Here is a 23,149-nt window from a genome sequence, read left to right as displayed (position 1 = left end):
TTATCTTTAAAGTATATTAAAACTTTAATGTGAGAAAAGTCTGGTCTGTAAATTGTATCTGAAGGAAGGTATTTCAGATCATCTCTTTTCCCCCCTGGTATTTATACAAATGACCACATAAAAATCAGCAAACTTATCAACAGGTCACATACTCAGAAAAAGTCTGAACTGCCTAACTATTCTTGTTAAAATTAGAGTTATGACAGATAGCAACACTACATATAAACCTTTACATTAGATATCCTTTGAAAGAAAAGAGATCATAAAATGTAGTAAAGGAATCTGATTGAGTAATTGGAATAAACCCATCTAAACTACCAATATGATCAGATAATTCAACTTCATTTCTCTTAGTGAAAGTTTTCCCTAATCATGGTTTCCCTAATCATGGTTTCTCTTTTCCCCATTATATTTGTATATTCATAGAACAGTCAATACTTAAGTAATCATGAATGCTCCAGTGCATATATCAAAACAATTACTACCACTTGCCAGTCTTAATACAGCACATGAATTCTAATTGCTAGTCTCTTTTATTTAAGATTAAGGTCTGTGCTCTCTGCCAAGGATTGTTTACAAATTATTGCTTTCTTCAAAACCACCACACACTGCAATAACATTGAGAAAGATAATGTATTTTTAAAGATTGTAATTACCATAAATACATTAGCTCTGTAGCTACAACCAGGCAGGTTTATTTTATTTTTTTAAAGATTCTATTTATTTATTCATGAGAGAGAGAGGGAGAGAGAGAGAGAGAGGCAGAGACACAGGCAAAGGGAGAAGCAGGCTCCATGCAAGAAACCCGATGTGGGACTTGATCCCACATCCCAGGATCATGCCCTGAGCCAAAGGCAGATGCTCAATCTCTGAGCCACCTAGGTGTCCCACAAGACAGGTTTAATACATGATTTCCTGGCTTTATTTCTAAATCTGGCACCAAAAATGCTTTTCTGGGTGCTACATGACCAGGGCTGACACTGACTCAGCCAAATTACATTGTAAATTACAGTGAAAAGATGTCTTAATTCTTTATGTAGGCCTGATCATCCCTTTTTTATACTCTTGATTTTGGTATTATAATAGTATTTCTAACAAAAAAGGAACAGATGATAACAACTGGGTAAAAGTCAAGCAATTTAAGAGTTTTTCATTTGTTGGCTTAATTTATAGCAGCAATCTGTGAAAGGAGAGCTTAAACTGGAAACCATGACAAAATTCAATGGCAAAAGGATTCATTCAATTACTACCTTCAGACCCAGTAGGGCATTCTTGATGTCGGTTTCCCAAAGATGACAAATTTTGCTTTCCTACTCTTTCTGCTCCACCTCTTAGAATTTTCCCTTGTAGCCCCATTATTCAAGGAGAATGGCCTGCATATGCATTAGCATTAGCCAGGAACAGTGGCAAATTAAAAAAATATATATTTGTGCTTATTTTAGGAAAGGCCAGAAAGAATTAACAAATTATGTCTATATTTTAAAAAGAAAAGCTAGTCTGATGCTTTCAAAGGTTCCTAATAAACCTGTCTATAGAAAGATTAACTCTTCTGAGAACAATTTTAATAAAAATTCTTCTGAGAATAATTTTAATAAAATTCAAATTATTTTAAATTGATACAGAAATAGTTTACAAGCATAAATATCTCTAAGGTATCAGGTGTTTTCTTTTCAGTAATAGTTCCAGCACTTAAGATAACTTTTAACTTCTATTTATTGTAATGAGTATTTTACTTAACAAAACTGGTATGTGTGAGGTTTGAGAGTAGGTAGAAGAGTAGGATTTTTTTTTATCTGTGCATAGCCTTAAAGATTACCATCAACACCCAAAGAGTGAATAGAACTAATTTTGCTATGTCTATACACTGTAAATAAATGGCATTTGGAGGTTCAACATTAGTGGCTTTAGCCATTTAAGAATAACTTTGAAGATCCAAGACACGTAATAGTGTTAAAGTATAATTAGAATCCAACATTGATTCAGATGCAATGAAACGTCGGGACACCTGCACCCCGATGTTTCTATCAGCAATGGCCACAATAGCCAAACTGTGGAAGGAGCCTCGGTGTCCATCGAAAGATGAATGGATAAAGAAGATGTGGTTTATGTATACAATGGAATATTACTCAGCAATTAGAAACGACAAATACCCACCATTTGCTTCAACGTGGATGGAACTGGAGGGTATTATGCTGAGTGAAATAAGTCAATCGGAGAAGGACAAACAGTGTATGTTCTCATTCATTTGGGGAATATAAATAATAGTGCAAGGGAATGTAAAGGAAGGGAAAAGAAATGTTGGGAAATATCAGGAAGGGAGACAGAACATAAAGACTCCTAACTCTGGGAAACGAACTAGGGGTGGTGGAAGGGGAGGAGGGCAGGTGTTGGAGGGGAATGGGTGACGGGCACTGAGGTGGACACTTGACAGGATGAGCACTGGGTGTTTTTCTGTATGTTGGTAAATTGAACACCAATAAAAATTAATTAAAAAAAAAACAAAAAAAAAAACAAAACAAAATACAAAACACTAATTCAAAGAAAAAAAAAAAGAATCCAACATTGAGGAGCAACTCTTTAGAATGAGTTACAGAGTTATGCTGATGTTTGTAATTATAGCCATTCACCATTTTCACTACTGTACACTATTCTACCACATGATTACAACTAATTTTAGTTATATTCTCCTGTTGAACATTTTCATTATCTGGTTTCCATGGGGGGGGGAGTCATCAATACTGATTTTATTATAGATAATGGTGCTGTCAACATTCTTTTATTATAATGAAATATGCATTAAATAAATTTTGTCATCTTAATCATTTTTAACTGTACAGTGAGGTGGTTGGTATTAAGTACTTTCACACTGTTATGCAACAATCATCACTGTCCATCTCCAGAACTTTTAAATCATGTCATACTCTATACCCATTAAACAATAACTCTCCATCTCCCTCTACCCAATACCCTCAGCCCCTGGCAACCACTACTCTCTACTGCCTCTATGAATTAGACTATTACATGTACTTCATATAAGTAGGATCACACAATATATGTCTTTTTGTGTCTGGCTTAGTTCACTTAGTGTAATGTCTTTATAAGATTCACCCATATGGAAGAATTGCTAGAAATTCCTTCTTTTTAAAGGCTAATTAATATTTCATTATATGTATATATTACATTTTGTTTATTTATTCGTCTATTGATGGACACTTGGGCTGCTCCCACTTTTGGTTATTGTGAATAATGTTACTTTGAATATTGCTATACAAATATGAGTTCAAGTCCCTACTTTCAATTCTTTGATTTCTACAAAAGTGGAATGCTGCATCACATAGTAATTCTATGTTTAATTTTTTAGTAACCACTGTACCATTTTCCACAATAGGCTGTACCATTTGACATTTGCACCAATGATTCACAAGGATTTCAATTCTCCATATCCTCACTAACATTTTTTGTTTTCTGTTTTTCAGATAGTAGACATCCTAATGGATATGAAGTAGTATTATCACTGTGGTTTTGATTTGTATTTCCCTAATGATTAGTGATTTTGAGCGTCTTTTCATGTACTTATTGTCCATCTTCTTTAAAGACATGTCTATTAAGGTCCTTTGACCATTTCTGAATTGGGTTGGTTGTTTTTGTAATTGTTATAATTGAGTTGTAGGATTTCTTTATATATTCTGGCATTAACCCTTTATCAGATACGTGATTGGTAAGTATTTTTACCCATTCTATGGGTTGCTTTTTTACTCTGTGAGAGTGTCCTTTAATAATATCATCATTCTTATACATGTCTTCAGAATCCTTATGTAAGAGTTTATTGAGAAAATATTTTAGGGGTGGTATTTGTGGATATTGTATTTCCAACGTTTGGAAATAGTACCAAATTGTTTTCTGAAATAGAACTATCAAGTTACATTCTCACCAGCCGTTCCCTTTGACATATATTCTTATTTATACTTGATATTATCAGAATTTTAAATTTTTGTCAATATAGGTATGAAAGGATATCACATTGTTGGCTTAATTTAATTTAATTGTAGGAATGGGCATAAAATGGCACAGACACTTTGGAAAATGGTACCTTTTAAAATTAAACCTATAATTTCTATATGACCCAGAATCCCACTCCTCGGTATTGATCCAAGATAAATGAAATTTAGGCCTCATGAATACTAATAGCTATTTTTAACAGCCAAAAAATCAGAATAAACCCAAATATCCATCAGCTGATGAATGGTAAATAATGACAATAGAATATCATTTAGCAATAAAAATGAACTACTGATACATGCCCTGACATTATGTAAAGTGAAAGTCACACCAAACACAAAGTAACACAAAAAGACTACATTTACTGGATGATTCCTTTCACATGAAATTCTAGAGAAAGGCAATACCACGGTGACAGAAAGCAAATCAGTAAGCAAGCAAATCTGCTTGGAGCTGGAAGTGAACACTGATTGCAAAGGGGCCTGAGGAAACTATAGGTTGATGGAACTGTTCCATATGCTGATTGTGATGGATGTTATACAATTGCATAGAAATAACAAAATTCATCAAACTACATACTTAAAATGAATAAATAGGATTCTAGCTCAATTATAATCTGATTTAATTACTTTTAAAATTAGACTGTGCTCGCTTCGTTCGGCAGCACATATACTAAAAGTTACAGGCTATGTTCAAATCTCTAGGTTGTGTATCTTTTTACTTCTGAAATAATAACACAACAAACGAACAACAGTCCTACACAAGTGACTTCAGAAGTTGACTAATAACCTGGACTTTGTCCTATATTTCAATGAAGCTGCAATTTGAGAACATAAAGGGATCTGACCTGACCAGGCTATGATTGATGAAAAACCATTGGAATCATGAATCTACATATCTACCCACATCTTTTAATTGATTACAGTGCTTTTCAGCTTCCCTCAGGTTTCCAAGTAAAATATTCTGTTAATAGAAGTAGCTACTTTCTTAAATTTTAATATTGAACTCTTTTCTCTCAACAGTCAACTTCTGAATAGCTGGTATGTCCTCAATACTGGGATGCTTCAATCCTAAGGTGATCTCTCACAGTGAGCACTTAATAGTCACTATGTTTATTCTTATTTATCTGGACAATGTCATGGCATCTTCTCAATAAAATATTTGATATTTTTGCCACATTAGTAAATCAGGAAGGGTATGGCCATATAACAGACATACAATAATATCGTTATATTGCTGTTTTTAAATAGGTACCAATTAACTCTGTCCAAAAATTTTAAAATAGTAACATTTAATTATAGTAGAAAGGAGGTAGGAATCAGTCTTTTTTTTAAGCAGTTTTTAAAACACTCTTATTATAGCATAAATGGGGAAAAGACTATTCTGATAATGCAGATTTTAAAAGAGTTTTAAAGAAGTGAATGGCAAGGCTTTGCATTTCTCCCTATGACAGAAGCCAGGGAAAGCAAAATCTAAGCAATTGTTTGAGGGAGAGAAGTAAACTACATGTAAGTGGGGCTGGTATTGTGCTTTTCCTTTTTAAAGAAGTAAGGCAGCTTTACAAAATAGGTTATAATTGAATGGAGTACTTTCCTGTAATTAGCCAACCCATACTTAAAGCAACAAAGAATATTTTTGATGTACACTATCTGCCCCCTGCACTCCTGCCCCATTTCATTTCTCCCTATTTTCCTCTTGTTTTTATAAAATAATACTCTCATGAAACTAGCTCAGGAGGCCCTCAAGGACTAGAGATGTATGTTTTATTTCTCTTTATCACTGCAAAGCATGTAGCACAGGGTTCCACAGAAAATAAGGGCTCAAAAAATATGGCGAATTTGCTGCCAATAATTAGCTAAAAAGTATATGTATGTGAATAGTTCTTAGATTGTTTAAAATTATCACAGGGATAACTGGATGTTCAGAGTTTTATTTGAATGTGAACTACTTACTATCTTATAAACCCTCTTCTGAAGTCATCAATCCTCCTTAAAGTTATACCATGCCTACATTATTATGGCTTTGTTTGACAAGAAAATCAGTTTATAAGATGATCAGTCACATTCAGTCACAGTGGCCACATTTTTTGAACAGCAGTTTCATATAGGGTTAAAAGTCCCCTTCAAACAGAGCTTTTACAGAATAAAAAGGCATTTGTTTTTAAACGTACTAATTATATTCACTAAATGCTGTTCATGTTGTCACCTTCCCCCCACTGTGAGGATTACAAAATCAGTCATAAGATTAAACTCAGAAAATGACTACAGCAAGTCACAGAATACTAAGCCAGCTGAGTTCATTTAAATCATCTATGGAAACAGTCTTTCTGGTGAACCAAGACCTACAACCAGTCCCATAAATCTCATTATTTTTTTTTTCTCTGATCCAGTGCTGAATTTTCTTTTTTTTTTTTGCCACTCCTGATATATGGGGGAATCATCAAGAACCAAAAAAAGGTAGTTTATTTTGTTTGTTTGTTGTTTTGTTTTGTTTTTGTAAACTAGAGAATTAGTTCTGTCAGCCATACTACCCAACACAATAGTTAACTATATCCATTACTGTTTAGTCACAATGACTTCAACAAGTATAGTTCTAGCACGATATTAAATTGTGCTTTATAAATCAGTGCATGAGGAAAACAAAAATTTAAATGAGAGAAATTACAATTGTGTCCATCTTTCTGTTTTCCTGAAATGTGTGTATTTAGAGCCATAAACTAAGCCATACATTTGTCTTCTACTGAAAATGAATTACAACCTTCACTATACACAACTATATATAACAAATATACTATATATATAACAAATATACTATACTATATACAAATATATAGTTGGTTTTTAAATAATTATCATTGGCAGAAGATAAGGAGAATGATTTGGAGTCTTTTCATTTTTTTTTCTTTTTTTTTTTTTTAATTAATTTTTATTGGTGTTCAATTTACCAACATACAGAAAAACACCCAGTGCTCATCCCGTCAAGTGTCCACCTCAGTGCCCGTCACCCATTCCCCTCCAACACCTGCCCTCCTCCCCTTCCACCACCTCTAGTTCGTTTCCCAGAGTTAGGAGTCTTTATGTTCTGTCTCCCTTCCTGATATTTCCCAACATTTCTTTTCCCTTCCTTTATATTCCCTTTCACTATTATTCATATTCCCCAAATGGATGAGAACATACACTGTTTGTCTTTCTCCGATTGACTTACTACATTCAGCATAATACCCTCCAGTTCCATCCACGTTGAAGCAAATGGTGGGTATTTGTCATTTCTAATTGCTGAGTAATATTCCATTGTATACATAAACCACATCTTCTTTATCCATTCATCTTTCGATGGACACCGAGGCTCCTTCCACAGTTTGGCTATTGTGGCCATTGCTGATAGAAACATCGGGGTGCAGGTGTCCCGACGTTTCATTGCATCTGAATCTTTGGGGTAAATCCCAACAGTGCAATTGCTGGGTCGTAGGGCAGGTCTATTTTTAACTCTTTGAGGAACCTCCACACAGTTTTCCAGAGTGGCTGCACCAGTTCACATTCCCACCAACAGTGTAAGAGGGTTCCCTTTTCTCCGCATCCTCTCCAACATTTGTGGTTTCCTGCCTTGTTAATTTTCCCCATTCTCACTGGTGTGAGGTGGTATCTCATTGTGGTTTTGATTTGTATTTCCCTGATGGCAAGTGATGCAGAGCATTTTCTCATGTGCATGTTGGCCATGTCCATGTCTTCCTCTGTGAGATTTCTCTTCATGTCTTTTGCCCATTTCATGATTGGATTGTTTGTTTCTTTGGTGTTGAGTTTAATAAGTTCTTTATAGATTTTGGAAACTAGCCCTTTATCTGATATGTCATTTGCAAATATCTTCTCCCATTCTGTAGGTTGTCTTTTAGTTTTGTTGACTGTATCCTTTGCTGTGCAAAAGCTTCTTATCTTGATGAAGTCCCAATAGTTCATTTTTGCTTTTGTTTCTTTTGCCTTTGTGGATGTATCTTGCAAGAAGTTACTGTGGCCGAGTTCAAAGAGGGTGTTGCCTGTGTTCTCTTCTATGATTTTGATTGACTCTTGTCTCACATTTAGATCTCTCATCCATTTTGAGTTTATCTTTGTGTATGGTGAAAGAGAGTGGTCCAGTTTCATTCTTCTGCATGTGGATGTCCAATTTTCCCAGCACCATTTATTGAAGAGACTGTCTTTCTTCCAATGGATAGTCTTTCCTCCTTTATCGAATATTAGATGACCATACATTTCAGGGTCCACTTCTGGGTTCTCTATTCTGTTCCATTGATCTATGTGTCTGTTTTTGTGCCAGTACCACACTGTCTTGATGACCACAGCTTTGTAGTACAACCTGAAATCTGGCATTGTGATGCCCCCAGCTATGGTTTTCTTTTTTAAAATTCCCCTGGCTATTCGGGGTCTTTTCTGATTCCACACAAATCTTAAAATAATTTGTTCTAACTCTGTGAAGAAAGTCCATGGTATTTTGATAGGGATTGCATTAAACGCGTAAATTGCCCTGGGTAACATTGACATTTTTACAATATTAATTCTGCCAATCCATGAGCATGGAATATTTTTCCATCTCTTTGTGTCTTCCTCAATTTCTTTCAGAAGTGTTCTATAGTTTTTAGGGTATAGATCTTTTACCTCTTTGGTTAGGTTTATTCCTAGGTATCTTATGCTTTTGGGTGCAATTGTAAATGGGATTGACTCCTTAATTTCTCTTTCTTCAGGCTCATTGTTAGTGTATAGAAATGCCATTGATTTCTGGGCATTGATTTTGTATCCTGCCATGCTACCAAATTGCTGTATGAGTTCTAGCAATCTTGGGGTGGAGGCTTTTGGGTTTTCTATGTAGAGTATCATGTCATCGGCGAAGAGGGAGAGTTTGACTTCTTCTTTGCCAATTTGAATGCCTTTAATGTCTTTTTGTTGTCTGATTGCTGAGGCGAGGACTTCCAGAACTATGTTTAACAGCAGTGGTGAGAGTGGACATCCCTCTCTTGTTCCTGATCTTAGGGGAAAGGCTCCCAGTGCTTCCCCATTGAGAATGATATTTGCTGTGGGCTTTTCGTAAATGGTTTTTAAGATGTCGAGGAAAGTTCCCTCTATCCCAACACTCTGAAGGGTTTTGATCAGGAATGGATGCTGTATTTTGTCAAATGCTTTCTCTGCATCTAATGAGAGTATCATATGGTTCTTGGTTTTTCTCTCGCTGATATGATGAATCACATTGATGGTTTTAGGAGTGTTGAACCAGCCTTGTGTCCCAGGGATAAATCCTACTTGGTCATGGTGAATAATTTTCTTAATGTGTCGTTGGATCCTATTGGCTAGTATCTTGTTGAGAATTTTTGCATCCATGTTCATCAGGGATATTGGTCTGTAATTCTCCTTTTTGGTAGGGTCTTTGTCTGGTTTCGGAATTAAGGTGATGCTGGCCTCATAGATCGAATTTGGAAGTACTCCATCTCTTTCTATCTTTCCAAACAGCTTTAGTAGAATAGGTTTGGTTTCTTCTTTAATGTTTGATAGAATTCCCCTGGGAAGCCATCTGGCCCTGGACTCTTGTGTCTTGGGAGGTTTTTGATGACTGCTTCAATTTCCTCCCTGGTTGAGTCTTTCCATTTTTAAATGTTCTTTACAAGTTTGTAAATTTATGCATAAGACATATTTAACTCAATCTTATTTCTCTCTGATCATCCAATTCTAAGAATCATGATTTTTTTGTCACTCTTTAATTTTTTGTTTTAATCACTTGTTCAATTGCCACACACACACACACACACACAAATATACTTTTTGGCTTGGTCTGGCTTCTAATCCTTTTTCCTTGGTCCTCTCCCTAATATGAAATTTCCAAAAACTGGAATGTTTTCCTTCTCAAAAAGGTCAGGTGTTTGCACTGGAAAGCACAATAATCAGGCATAGCTAGTACACAAGGCAATTGTGTACCATGTATTTTCATATTACCCCTCATCCCAAGTTATCTAGACATGTGGGAGGCAGATTTAACTGTAATACAGAAGTTAAAAGCAGGGACAGCAGCACAAGCTTCACAATACAATGATCACTTAAGGGCCTGGGAAGTGCATGCGTCTGTGCTTGTGTGTGTTTAAAGGATAGAACATTTTCACATATATAAGTAAAATAGGAAAGAAATGTTGTGAGAAGAAAAATAATGTCTTCAAAGCAGTTAATACCAACAAGGAATACTAATCAAGTCTGCAACAGACAAATTACATTTACAAACTACTGTTCTCCAGAGAATTTAATAAACTGAAAATTGGGGAGGGGGGTTTATAATGCGGTTTTCACACAGCCTAAGCTATAGTATTGTAAATGTGATAATATCTAAACAGATGTAACCAGATTCTGAAAAAAACAAAGAAGTGTCACATTTAAAGTATAAGCTGACTAGTTTGCACCAATGAATGCAAATTAATGAATATTTCAACTTAGAGAAATATCTTTAAATAAGCTCATGAGACTTCTATATGTTTAGAGGCAAGAGTAACAGAGGTGTAAATTTGTTCTGTTTAATCAGAGTTCAAGTTTTTGAAAAAGGTATTGTGCTATAAATACTCCTTCATAACTAAAGGTATACCTCAAATATATTGCAGGTTTGGTTTCAGTCCACAATAAAGTGAATATTGCAATAAAGCAACTCAGATGAATTTTTTGGTTTCCTAGTAGATCTAAAAGTTATGTTTATAATATACTGTAGTCTATTAAGTATGCAATAGCATTATATCAAAAAAACCTAGATATATAATTTAAAAATACTGTAAGCTAACCATTATCAGTGTTTTCAGTAAGTCATAATCACTGATCATAGATCACTATAATAAACAATACTGAAAAACTTTTAAATATTCCGAGAATTACCAAAATGTGACACAGACACACCAAGTGAGCAAACGCTATTGGAAAAATAGTACCTATAGATTTGCTTGACACAGGGTTGCCAAATCTTAAATTTGTAAAAAACACAAAATTTGCAAAGTGCAATAAAGCAAAGCACATTAAAATGAGGTATGCCTGTATACCAATTTAAATGAGTATATCTTCAAAACTGCTTAATTCCTATGCCCCTATGATCACATAGCTTTACCTGTGCTAATACAGCAGTCCGCTTTTTCTCCTTTCCCAATTCCATAATGTAGGCTACAGAGAGTAAGAAAGATATGAAGTATCTACACATGAACCTAAATCTGGAAAATGTCATGATCATCTGTAAAAATTGAGATTGCCATCTTGGAAGAAAATGCCAAAAAAAAAAAAAAAACAAAAAAAAAACAAAAAAAGAAAATGCCTATAAAGATGGAAAAGGACTTGATCCTCATCAAGTGTTCTTTCTATTTCAGGGGTCAATCTGTATGTACAGACTACTATCCTATAAAAAGACTAGGTACTCTACATCTTAAAAGTGGGAAAAGAGCTGATTTTCTAAATGAAAGACAGTCTTCAAAACACATGGTGGTATGTTTGTGGGATTACAAAATCAGGGAGCCAAGATCACATGTTTCTAACTTTTATTTTTAAAAGATTTTATTTATTTATTCATGAGAGAACAGAGAGAGGCAGAGGGAGAAGCAGGCTCCATGCAGGGAGCCCGACGTGGGACTCGATCCCAGGTCTCCAGGATCACACCCTGGGTTGAAAGCAGTGCTAAACCACTGAGCCTCCTGGGCTGCCCACATGTTTCTAACATTTAGAGGGCTACATTTTAAAGAGAAGCTCAAAAGTAGCCTGTGTTTCGTTCAGATTTTAAAAGGCACCAAAGACATCAGGTGTGAGGATTTTGGATTGCATTTCTGAGCTAGTATCCAAATATCCTGATTATGGGATGCCTGGGTGGTTCAGCGGTTGAGTGTCTGCCTTTGGCTCAGGGCACGATCCTGGAGTTCCGGGATCAAGTCCCACAGGCTTTCTGCATGGAGCCTACTCCCTCTGCCTATGTCTCTGCCTCTCTCTCTCAGTCTCTCGTGAATAAATAAATAAAATCTTTAAAAGAAAAAAAAATATCTTGATTACTAGAGAAATGGGAATCACTGAAGCAATCTTTTAATACTACCATTTGCCTGTGTGCACAAATCCACATGCACTGATTAATAGAATGTGCTTTAGGATATATAACAAGTAACGTATGGGAATTAAAAGAGCTCAGAATTGTTTCTTTAAAAAATAAATTTAGTGTTCTATAAATTTAAACACTTCTGGACTTCCTGACTTAATAATATTATTGCTTGCTGTTTGAAATTATACGTTTTGGTATACTGATTTACATGAAAAACTCAGGGAAACAAAATCTCAAGACACAATTATGGATACTGAATCTAAAATGTCGCCACTGGCATAGTACCACAACAGCACAACATTTACCTTTAAGCCCAAGAAACTATTCAATGGTTCTCAATGATGAGAGCTCATTAAGCACAGTACAATTAAACACAATGGACTTAAATAAAGTTCAACCATCAAATAAGCTGAACAAAGGAAACCATTTATAATTTTGAATGGGGGATCCCTGGGTGGCTCAGCAGTTTAACGTCTGCCTTCAGCCCAGGGTGTAATTCTGGAGTCCTGGATCCAGTTGGCATCAGGCTCCCTGCATGGAGCCTGCTTCTCCCTCTGCCTGTGTCTCTGCCTCTCACTCACTCTGTGTCTCTCATGAATAAATAAATAAAATCTTAAAAAATAAATAAATAAAATTAAGAATGATATCGAGTTCTTAAATCATTCTATGCTGCTTAGTTGTTTCAGAGGTCAAAAATGGTTGTTTCTACTTCGAAGAATATGACATGACACAGACAAATCCTTAACTTGAAATGTTTGTGTCTGTTAGTCATAAATTATGAACATAGTATGGTGTGTCATTATATTACATGATGACATTTAAAAATGCAAAGCAACATGAATGAGCTCGTCTGGGTTTTGCTGTACATTTGGATATGTGTCACTGATTATAACCAGTGACTCAGGGAGATCAACAACTGAAAATTCTTTTCTTCAAATAGCCCCGCAGGAAGGAGAATTTAAAGGACCCACAAGGAGAAAAAGGAAAGTTTAGAAAGAAGACCTAACATTCCACCCAATCCTGTACTTGATAGGCTTCCCTTACACAGCATTTTCCGATGCAAATTATACCCCTTAAAGCAATTTTCTTCTCAGCAAAATATCAACCACAACTCCTCCAAATTCAAGTAATGTTAAATACTGTCTGATAGGAAAAAAAGATTTCAGTGAAGCAAAAGAGACTATCAAATTCTAAAAATAGCTTGAGCCACTGAAATAATTGGAGTCTTAGGAAAAGTTGGATTCTAACTATACATCTGCCACTGCGTGATCCTGGGTAAGTTATCTCCCTGGAGGTCCGATTTTCATTTGTAAAATTTGAGAACAGCAGCTAAACTTGCCTACACAAAACTGATAGGCTCTAAGAGTCTATACATACAAGGTCAAGTGATAGCTCTATAATTATGCAGATTATTAGGTGCTATTTTATTACAAATATATAGGCTCTACTGCCTGGATACATTAAAATGTATTAGAGGAAGAGAAATTTTCTATTAATATTCCTGCAATTTGGGCAGCCCAGGTGGCTCAGCAGTTTAGCGCCACTTTCGGCCCAGAGCCTGATCCTGGAGATCCGGGATTGAGTCCCACGTCGGGCTCCCTACATGGAGTCTGCTTCTCCCTCTGCCTGTGTCTCTGCCTCTCTCTCCCTCTCTCTCTCTCTCTCTCTCTGTGTGTGTGTGTGTGTGTCTCTCATGAAGAGATAAAATCTGTAAAAAAGTTTATAATAATATTCCTGCAATTACTTCCAATTCAATTTGAATTAAAAAAGGGATTTCTCGGGGCTGCCCCAGTGTCCCAGCGGTTTGGCACCGCCTTCGGCCTGGGGTGTGATCCTGCAGACCTGGGATTGAGTCCCACATGGGGCCTCCCTGCATGGAGCCTGCTTCTACCTCTGCCACCCACCCCTCCATGGATAAATAAATAAAATTAAAAAAAAAAAAAAAAAAGAGAGAGATTTCTCATTTTACAAGCTACCAGAGAGTCAAGAAAATCTTTATGTGATTTTCCCAATTTCCGGAATTCCGTAAGTGGCAGAGGTGTGTTCTGTAATGCTTCCTTGCATTGAACCATATATATCCAAACATCCTGTTATAGTACAATGAGAGGCAGTGTGCTTGCAAGGATTGGGACACAGAAAACAGACTTAAGCCTCAACTTGGATAATTGCTAGCTGGTATTTAAATTTGGAAATTGGAAAAATTGTATGACTTAAATTGTACGCTATTATTTCCTAATTGGTAAATGGGGCCAATAATAATTCACCTCCTTGAATGGCAAGGAAAGTACCTTAGAAACTGTTAAACCATAGGCAACCAAATGTGTAGACTATTGACTAGAATGTATTGATCTTTGGTAGGGTGCCTTTTAGTATATCCTACAGTGGTTATTTTCTAAAATATTTTTGCTTATAAATTCATAGTCATATATTTATTTGTTAACCCACATTTGAAGGTAGAATTGCTGGTTAATATTTATAGCAAACAATACATTTTAATGTTTTTTTTTTTAATAAATGAACTACAGCAGCGGGACAATTATATATTCAATAGTATCGCTGGTAAAAAAGGGTATACCCTTTAAATCTGTGAGGAACTACAGTCTCTAAATTAAAAAAAAAAAAAAGTTAACACTTAAGCCAAACATTCACAACAAGATCTTGGACTTCCTATCTCCAAAACTGACAAACTTAATTTCCGTTGTTTAAACCACTCAGACTGTGGTACTCTGTCATGGCAGTTGGAACCTGCCAAAACACAAACCAAGTATTTCCCTTCTCTGAGTGCCCATTTTCTTATCTACAGATTGAAGAGGCTAGACTAGTTACCTTCTTATGTTAAGATTCTAAGTTTATATGGAAACCATCCACATCATTTCAGCTAAAAATGATGAGATGTGAAATTTTTAAAGTACTTAGATGTGACTTTTTTCTTAGTTTTTTGTTGTTGTTGTAGATTTTTCTCTTGGATTATATATTTCTAAATTTTGTTTCCACAGACAGCAGTCATTGTCTTTACAAATCATATTTTCTGGTGACTAATCTTCTATTTCACATTTAAAATGAAGCTTTTTTTTCTCTTTCTTTCTTTCTTTCTTTCTTTCTTTCTTTCTTTCTCTGGGGGAGAAGACTTTCCTTTGTGTACTTGGGATAATACCTACAGTATTCTGTCACAAATACTATGTGATGGTTTCTAGGAAATAAGGCCTTTAACGTTACATACACTTTATAGAAATGATGGATCTTAGAAATAGGAACACAATTACATTACCATATTAATCCTTATGACTGAGAGTAAGATTTATAGAATTTTCTCCATAGTAAACTGAAATGTTTTCTTCAGGTTCTTTGTACAGTATATTTCACATTTGTACAAAAGCACATCATCCTACTCATCATGACTTGTTATATCTCTCTGTCCAACCAGAATGACTAGAAAGTCATAGTATGGGTGAGGGGATATTAACTCAAGGCAGAAAAAGAAAGGTTCATGACCTTCATAAGTTACAAAATGAATGATTTCAAAAATTATGAAGGCAAGCTATCCATACTAGTATACAAATAACTCAAAATCTTTTCACAACCTGCCAGCCAATGTTATTTGTATCCAACATATCCAATATTCCAGTCGGTGTGGTTTTCTAATTCATCTTCAAACACATGATGATTATCCCCAGTTATCTACCATCATTTTTTTTCTATTTTTTTCTCTACCATCATTAAAAAGAACTACTACCATTTAACATTATTTTTCAAAGAATTGTGACAAAGATAATTTTATTTGACCCCAAAAACAACCCTAAATAACAAAATAAGAAAGGGTCACTGGATTTCCTCAGTTACAGGTAAGGAAATAGAGTTCAGAGAGAGTAAGTGACAGCCATGAAAACTTGGCTATTAATGGGCAAAATTGAAGCTGAAAGTTAGGTTCTGAGTCTATCTTTTTCCTGTCTTGCAAGGCTATGCCTTCTTCCCTTATATAACCTAGTTCTACCATTCCTTCAAGATCCTTCTCTTTCATTTTGCAGTACTGCTCATCCCCACCCCATAATAAAAAATTCCTCCCTCTTCTGAAGTCCTGTTAATCTCAATGGCCATTAGTCTTGGTGTTCACTGACAGTGTATCTTGTGACATTACATATTATTCTATATGTAGTATATTTCCCGACCACTTAACTGTACCACTAGCTTCTTGAGGTTTCTATGCATCTTCTGTGTTGTTTGTATGCCCCTGGTGTACCAATGATCTCTTTTGTTTTGCCTTTGTTTGTCTGATGTCCCTTGACCTGTCGCTAATCTTTGGTGTCCCTATCTTTGGATAACCACATCCTTTAGGACATGATCAATCTTCCATCACAGGTAGTCCTGGTAGCGTTATCAATCAAGGTTCTTTGCCTTCCCTTGGACAAGGAGTATTCTTGTAATCCACGGTAGGCCAATCAGTCTGTCTTTCTAATAAGAATTTAAATCAAACTCTGAGAAAGAAGGAGGAAAATGGTTGGAGCTAATGCACCCAAAGACAGTTTCCTAAAAAGGCTTTCCATTTGTTCCTGCTCCCCGTTCCCTCAAAGATACCATTGTTGTTGCTTTTTTAAAGGCCAAGTTATCCAGCTTCTTCAGTTTCTAGTTGAGCTATTTCTTACATTTCGATAAATTCCTGGCTTTTTTGTTTTATTTTCTTTTTTGTTTTTTGCTTTTATCAGGCAGAATTATTATCTCTTGTAAAGATCCTTATCTTATATGCCCACAAAGCTTAGTGCCTAGGGAGTATTAGGGATTTTCAAATGTTTTGTTCTTATGCAGATTATGTTATTGTATATAACTGAAAACATAAGTAAGTGACCCTGAAGTGCACCACTGCTATTGGTTAGAATTTTAATAACCAATAGGCAACCAGGGGCAAAGAAAACATTGGGAACTCATCTGCATGGAAATGACTTGTATTACAGTTCAGAACCCTGGTTTGGTGATTCACAAAGTGATAATTCACAGCTGCAAATTAAAGCATTTTATGGTAAGGGTAGTATTTATAGTAATATGACACCAGTTAGTTATATTTGACATTTAGGTTAACCTATCTGTTTTCCTTTTCTTCCCAAATATCATAGGAGCCAATTGTGACCATCTGAATTTTTAATATTATTTTACTACAAGATATATCTGATAAATTTAACTGCTTACACCATGGCTCCTTTTTAAGATGGTGAATATTTTAACATATTCTATAACTTCTTCTGAAGAGCAGATTATAGTCATATTCACTAAGAAAGGAAATTATCATTAGAATAATTTAGGTGGGTAAATGTTATCATTTTTCAAAGCAAACTCAGTGCTCTACAAAGGAAGTTCTCTCTGCTATTCTTTAAGCAAATTGAGAAATATCAACCAAATAATCTTTTATAATATAACTGGAATTTAACAATTCTAGCTGATCATACATCAGTAGTTAGTGAACTCACTTTTGAACAGATTACAAACCTAAGTAAACTTGTTTCTATGTCCTTCATAAATTTCTATCTTTTTATTTTTATTTTTTTATTTTTTTTATTTTTTTTTTAAATTTTTTTTAATTTCTATCTTTTTAGACATTTACATCTACTCAGAACCCTTTGTATTCCAGGAATATCCTTTTAATCCTAGACATTAGGGGAATGTCATGCATGTATATGATTTCTCTTTCTTAATGACAAATATTTCCCTGAAGGGAAAAACCCTACTGAAAAGTGGGCAGGGGGAAGATGGGGACATCTAAAAAAATTCATTTCTTCTTTTTTAGAACATCTATTACTACATGATAGTATTTCCCACAAGATTATTTTTATTTCATATGAGGTTGGGAAAAATCTTTGTGCTGAATCCTTTGAGTATACCTCTAGTGATAGATGTCAGATCAGTGTTGTATAAAACTTTTATTTGACAGGTAGAAGACAGGAAGAAGATTCTCTCCAAAATAGAACTGTAAAATCCTTCTCTGAGATTAATATAATCTTTTGTTTCCATGTATAAATGACTTATTCATATTTACTATAAAAATTAGTTCATGTAGGGATCCCTGGGTGGTGCAGCGGTTTGGCGCCTGCCTTTGGCCCAGGGCGCGATCCTGGAGACCCGGGATCGAATCCCACATCAGGCTCCCGGTGCATGGAGCCTGCTTCTCCCTCTGCCTGTGTCTCTGCCTCTCTCTCTCTCTCTCTCTCTCTGACTATCATAAATAAATAAAAATTTTAAAAAAATTAGTTCATGTAATTAATTGGAATAATGTGAAATTAAGAAACTTAGAAAAGATACATATATAGTCAAATTAGGATAGTTGGTTTTAAAAGTTTTTTTATATGAATCAAATGTGAAATAGGTATACAATACAAATTTTCAATGATCTTTTCTCTTAATTTATAATATTTTTATGATCACTGACTAAAAATATCTTAAGATTCATCCACCCTGCATATAGTATATACTTAAAAAGCATCTTTGGAAGAGATGACTTTCTTAGTATTAAATTTATGGTATGCAATACAATGCAAATGTATTAAATATTTAGATTTATCCTATAAATGTGGCTACGATTTATTCCATTTTATTACAAGCATTACCTTATTCTCTCTGGCATTATCAAATAATTTCACATGTCCCCTAAAATCCCAAGAAGAGGGAGTAACAATATTAGGCTTCGGGGTTTTTTTTCGACAAAATCTAGCATTCCAGATGATCTTCCCTATCTTTCTGGCACTCCTTCTTTACACCCCTCAAAAATGAATAAGGAGTAAACAGATATAATTCCATTATACATCCAATTCCTATAAAGGTTATTCTTTGTCTATCTGAGTTAGAAGCAAATCACTTTTGATGCATATTAAAATGTGAGTCCATACATATGTAATGTGCATCTATTTAATGCATTAATAGAAAAGAAATTTATATCCATTCTTACATTTGAGATTCTTGTTATACTTCAAGAACTAATCAGTTTTTCAATGGTTTAAGATGTGAGAAGAAAAAAAAAAGTGAAAGAATGGTGAGATGTCAAAGAGATATTGCTTGTTTTCAGATTTATTTTCCTCTCTAGCATTCTTAATAGGCCTTCACTTCAGAGTCTGTTCAGTTTTCTCTTTGTAACAGACAGATCTTTCCCTTGAATAAGGTGGTTCACTCTAGCCTAGAAATGGCTGTATATGATCATTTTTGTGCTTCTCTGTTTCTTCTCATGAGAATTAAAATCTCAAAAAAAATACTATGAAATGTCTTGATCAAAACAGCAAGATGACTGTCATTTAGTTTTTTTTAACTTTTAGTTAGTAGACTAGTTATCTAGTATAAGCTTAGTAACAACAGTATTCAACAACATAGAGTATTGTTTGTTTAGACCAGAATAAGGAAAGCATATTCAAAAAGAAATTTCTGGCTATTTACCTTATTACATTTAGCTCCTCAAACAGTTTTAAGAAAGACATAAAATAAGTACAAGGGAACTGAAATAGAATATTGCATCTACTTTATAAAAGGCAATTTAAAAACAAATTTACAAACACCAGAAAGATCTAATCAGAGGAGTTTAGTACTATACTACAACAGAATTTGCATAGTCTTTGAGATTTTACTGCACTAAAATTAAACAAAAATATATTTATCTGTTTTAACTGAGATATAATTTACTTACCGCAACATTCATCATTTTATTTTTATTTATTTTTAAAAGATTTTATTTATTTATTTGACACACAGACAAACAGAGAGAGAGAGAGAATGAGAGAGAGAGAGCACAATCAGGGGCAGCAGCAGAGTGAGAGAAGCAGGGTCTCCACCAAGCAGGGAGCCCGATGTGCAGCTTAGTCCTAGGACCATGGGATCATGACCAGAGCCAAAGGCAGATGCTTAACTGACAGCCACCCAGGTGCCCCAACATTCACCCTTTTAAAGCATATTATTTTTTTGGCTTACGTACTATTGCCAATTTAGAGTGACCCTTCTCACAGATGAGATTATTATTTAGCATTATAAAATGTTATCTTACCTTACAAAGGAAGTTGATTTTAAAACCCAAAGACTGGGCATTTCTAGAGCCTGAGTTCATGTAGTTTCCAACCAAAAGAACTAACTCTAAAAGTCTGTTAAAGCTTTCACTTTTCTTCATTTCTTCACAGGCAAGAGTTACTGCTATGATGCTTGGTTTGATGTTGTTTACATGTTCTTCAAATGTGAGCTTGAAAAGAATGTTATCGAGACGAGGCCGCAACATTTTCACTGAGCTCATCTGTAAGACAAGAAATGCCCTATAAGAATATAGATATATAAAGCCTGTTGTTTCATTTTCTAGTGGGGATAATTTTATAGACAATATGGTAAAATTTCTGCATAAAATGAATTTTCTGGGTTTTAAAAAATATTGTTTTGTTATGTTTTAGACATTCCAAAGGAATATGTTCATCAAAGTTTAAAAACAGCTGTTCAGTTTAAAAAAATCATCCTTATAACAATAAGAAAATATTATTGAAGCTAAATAGTTGCTATTGTTAACTGCATAATTACTAATCATAAATAGCATTTAAACTACCAAAAACTGTTCCCTGAGGTAAATTATGAAAATTTACGAACATGAAACTGAGTTGAATGGATAGTTTGGCCATAGATATAAGATGTATATGATAACAGAAAATGTAAGAGGAATCAGATTTCCTAAGAAATTACATATTACTATGCTGTTTGAAATCATAGGACTAGCTCTGATTGAACATTTGATAATTTTTAAACCAATGATTTTTATTCATTGAATATATTAAATATTTATATATGCTCTAAAGAATTTCCCCTACTGGACAGAATGTTGATGTTAAGTTAATTAGGTAATGGTAAAATCACATGAACTTACTTTTTTTTTTTTGTATTTTTTTATTGGACTTCGATTTGCCAGCATATATTATAACACCCAGTGCTCATCCCATCAAGTGCCCCCTTCAGTGCCTGTCACCCAGTCACCCCGTCCCCCTGCCCACCTCCCCTTCCACTACCCCTTGTTCATTTTCCAGAGTTAGGACTCTCTCATGTTCTGTCACCCTCTCTGGTATTTCCCACTCATTTTCTCCCCTTTCCCCTTTAATCCCTTTCACTATTTTTTATATTCCCCATATGAATGAAACCATATAATGTTTGTCCTTCTCCGATTGACTTACTTCACTCAGCATAATACCCTCCAGTTCTATCCACGTTGAGGCAAATGGTTGGTATTTGTCGTTTCTAATGGCTGAGTAATATTCCATTGTATTGTGGACACTGCTATAAACATTGGGGTGCAGGTGTCCCGGCGTTTCACTGCATCTGTATCTTTGGGGTAAATCGCCAGCAGTGTAATTGCTGGGTTGTAGGGTAGCTCTATTTTTAACTCCTTGAGGAACCTCCACACAGTTTTCCAGAGTGGCTGCACCAGTTCACATTCCCACCAACAGTGCAAGAGGGTTCCCCTTTCTCCACATCCTTTCCAACACTTGGTGTTTCCTGTCTTGTTAATTTTCAACATTCTCACTGGTGTGAGGGGGTATCTCATTGTGGTTTTGATTTGTATTTCCCTGATGGCCACTGATACGGAGCATTTTCTCATGTGCTTCTTGGCCATGTCTATGTCTTCCTCTGTGAAATTTCTTGTCTTTTGTCCATCACATGACTGGATTGTTTCTTTGCTGTTGAGTTTCATAAGTTCTTTATAGATCTTGGATACTACTCCTTTATCTTATAGGTCATTTGCAAATATCTTCTCCCATTCTGTAGGTTGTCTTTTAGTTTTGTTGACTGTTTCTTTTGCTGTGCAGAAGCTTTTTATCTTGATGAAGTCCCAATAGTTCATTTTTGTTTTTGTTTCCCTTGCCTTCATGGATGTATCTTGCAAGTAGTTGCTGTGGTCAAGTTCAAAAAGGATGTTGCCTGTGTTCTCCCCTAGGATTTTGATAGATTCTTGTCTCACATTAAGATCTTTCATCCATTTAGAGTTTATCTTTGTGTATGGTGTAAGAGAATGGAAAAATACTCCATGCTCATGGATTGGAAGAATTAATATCATGAAAATGTCTATGCTACCCAGTGCAATTTACATATTCAAAGAAATTCCTATCAAAATACCATGGACTTTCTTCAGAGAGTTGGAACAAAATATCTTAAGATTTGTGTGGAATCAGAAAAGACTCCGAATAGCCAGGGAAATATTGAAAAGGAAAACCAAAGCTGGTGGCATCACAATTCTGGACATCAAGCTGTTTTCCAAAGCAATAAAAATCAAGACAGTGTGGTACTGGCACAAAAACAGACACATAGATTAATGGAATAGAATACACAGAAATGGGCCCTTAACTCTATGGTCAACTAATATTTGACAAGCAAGAAAGACTATCCACTGGAAAAAGGACAGTCTCTTCAATAAATGGTGCTGGGGAAATTGGACATCCACACATCCACATGCAGAAGAATGAAACTAGACCATTACCTTACACCATACACAAAAATAAACTCAAAATGGATGAACTTACTTTTAAGTATATTACTCAAGAATTCTTTGTTGGTTTTCTTTAAAACAGGTCAAATTAGGTTTTAATTATTTGTTTCATAGTATTGGTGCACATTTTCTATTCCCTTTGGTTTAGCTCCTATGGTAATAATTTCTTTTAGCCATTAATGTCCTCTAACTTCAAGTCATTTAATAAGCTTTCATTTACCAAATGAATTATAGGACAGAGGTGAGGGTGGGAGTAGATACATATGAACATACATAAGCATACACACAATGAAAATAAACAATTCTTTTTCTTTAGTAGGTTCCACACTGCATGTGGAGTCCAACATGGAGCTTGAATCTATGACCCTGAGATCAAGATCTGAGCTGAGTTGGACACTTAACCAACTGAACCACTTAACCACCCCAAAATAAATTATTAATAATCCTAATTATATTTATTTTTTGTACATATTGCTTAGTTTCTTGACTATAAATGTTAGGTACAGATTAGACACTGAGATATCTGTAAATAACATGAAAATAATTTCAAAACAGAAACAAAAGTCCTTAAGACCCAAAGTGCCTTTCAAAAGAAGC

General features: G+C 35.0%; 1 protein-coding gene across 6 annotated transcripts in view; it reads right to left on the bottom strand.

The window, feature by feature from the left end:
- Positions 1 to 23,149, bottom strand: part of DIAPH2 (diaphanous related formin 2) — a 1,085,411-nt gene that overhangs the window by 490,746 nt on the left and 571,516 nt on the right. For all 6 annotated transcript variants that reach the window (XM_072744409.1, XM_072744404.1, XM_072744407.1 and 3 more), the window contains one exon: positions 20,087 to 20,326. In XM_072744409.1, the coding sequence (XP_072600510.1) occupies positions 20,087 to 20,326 (240 nt within the window). The remainder of the gene's footprint in view (positions 1 to 20,086; positions 20,327 to 23,149) is intronic.

This window comes from Vulpes vulpes, chromosome X (assembly GCF_048418805.1).
Source record: "Vulpes vulpes isolate BD-2025 chromosome X, VulVul3, whole genome shotgun sequence".
NCBI classification, from domain to species: domain Eukaryota; kingdom Metazoa; phylum Chordata; class Mammalia; order Carnivora; family Canidae; genus Vulpes; species Vulpes vulpes.
This window is presented reverse-complemented; position numbering and strand designations above follow the sequence as displayed.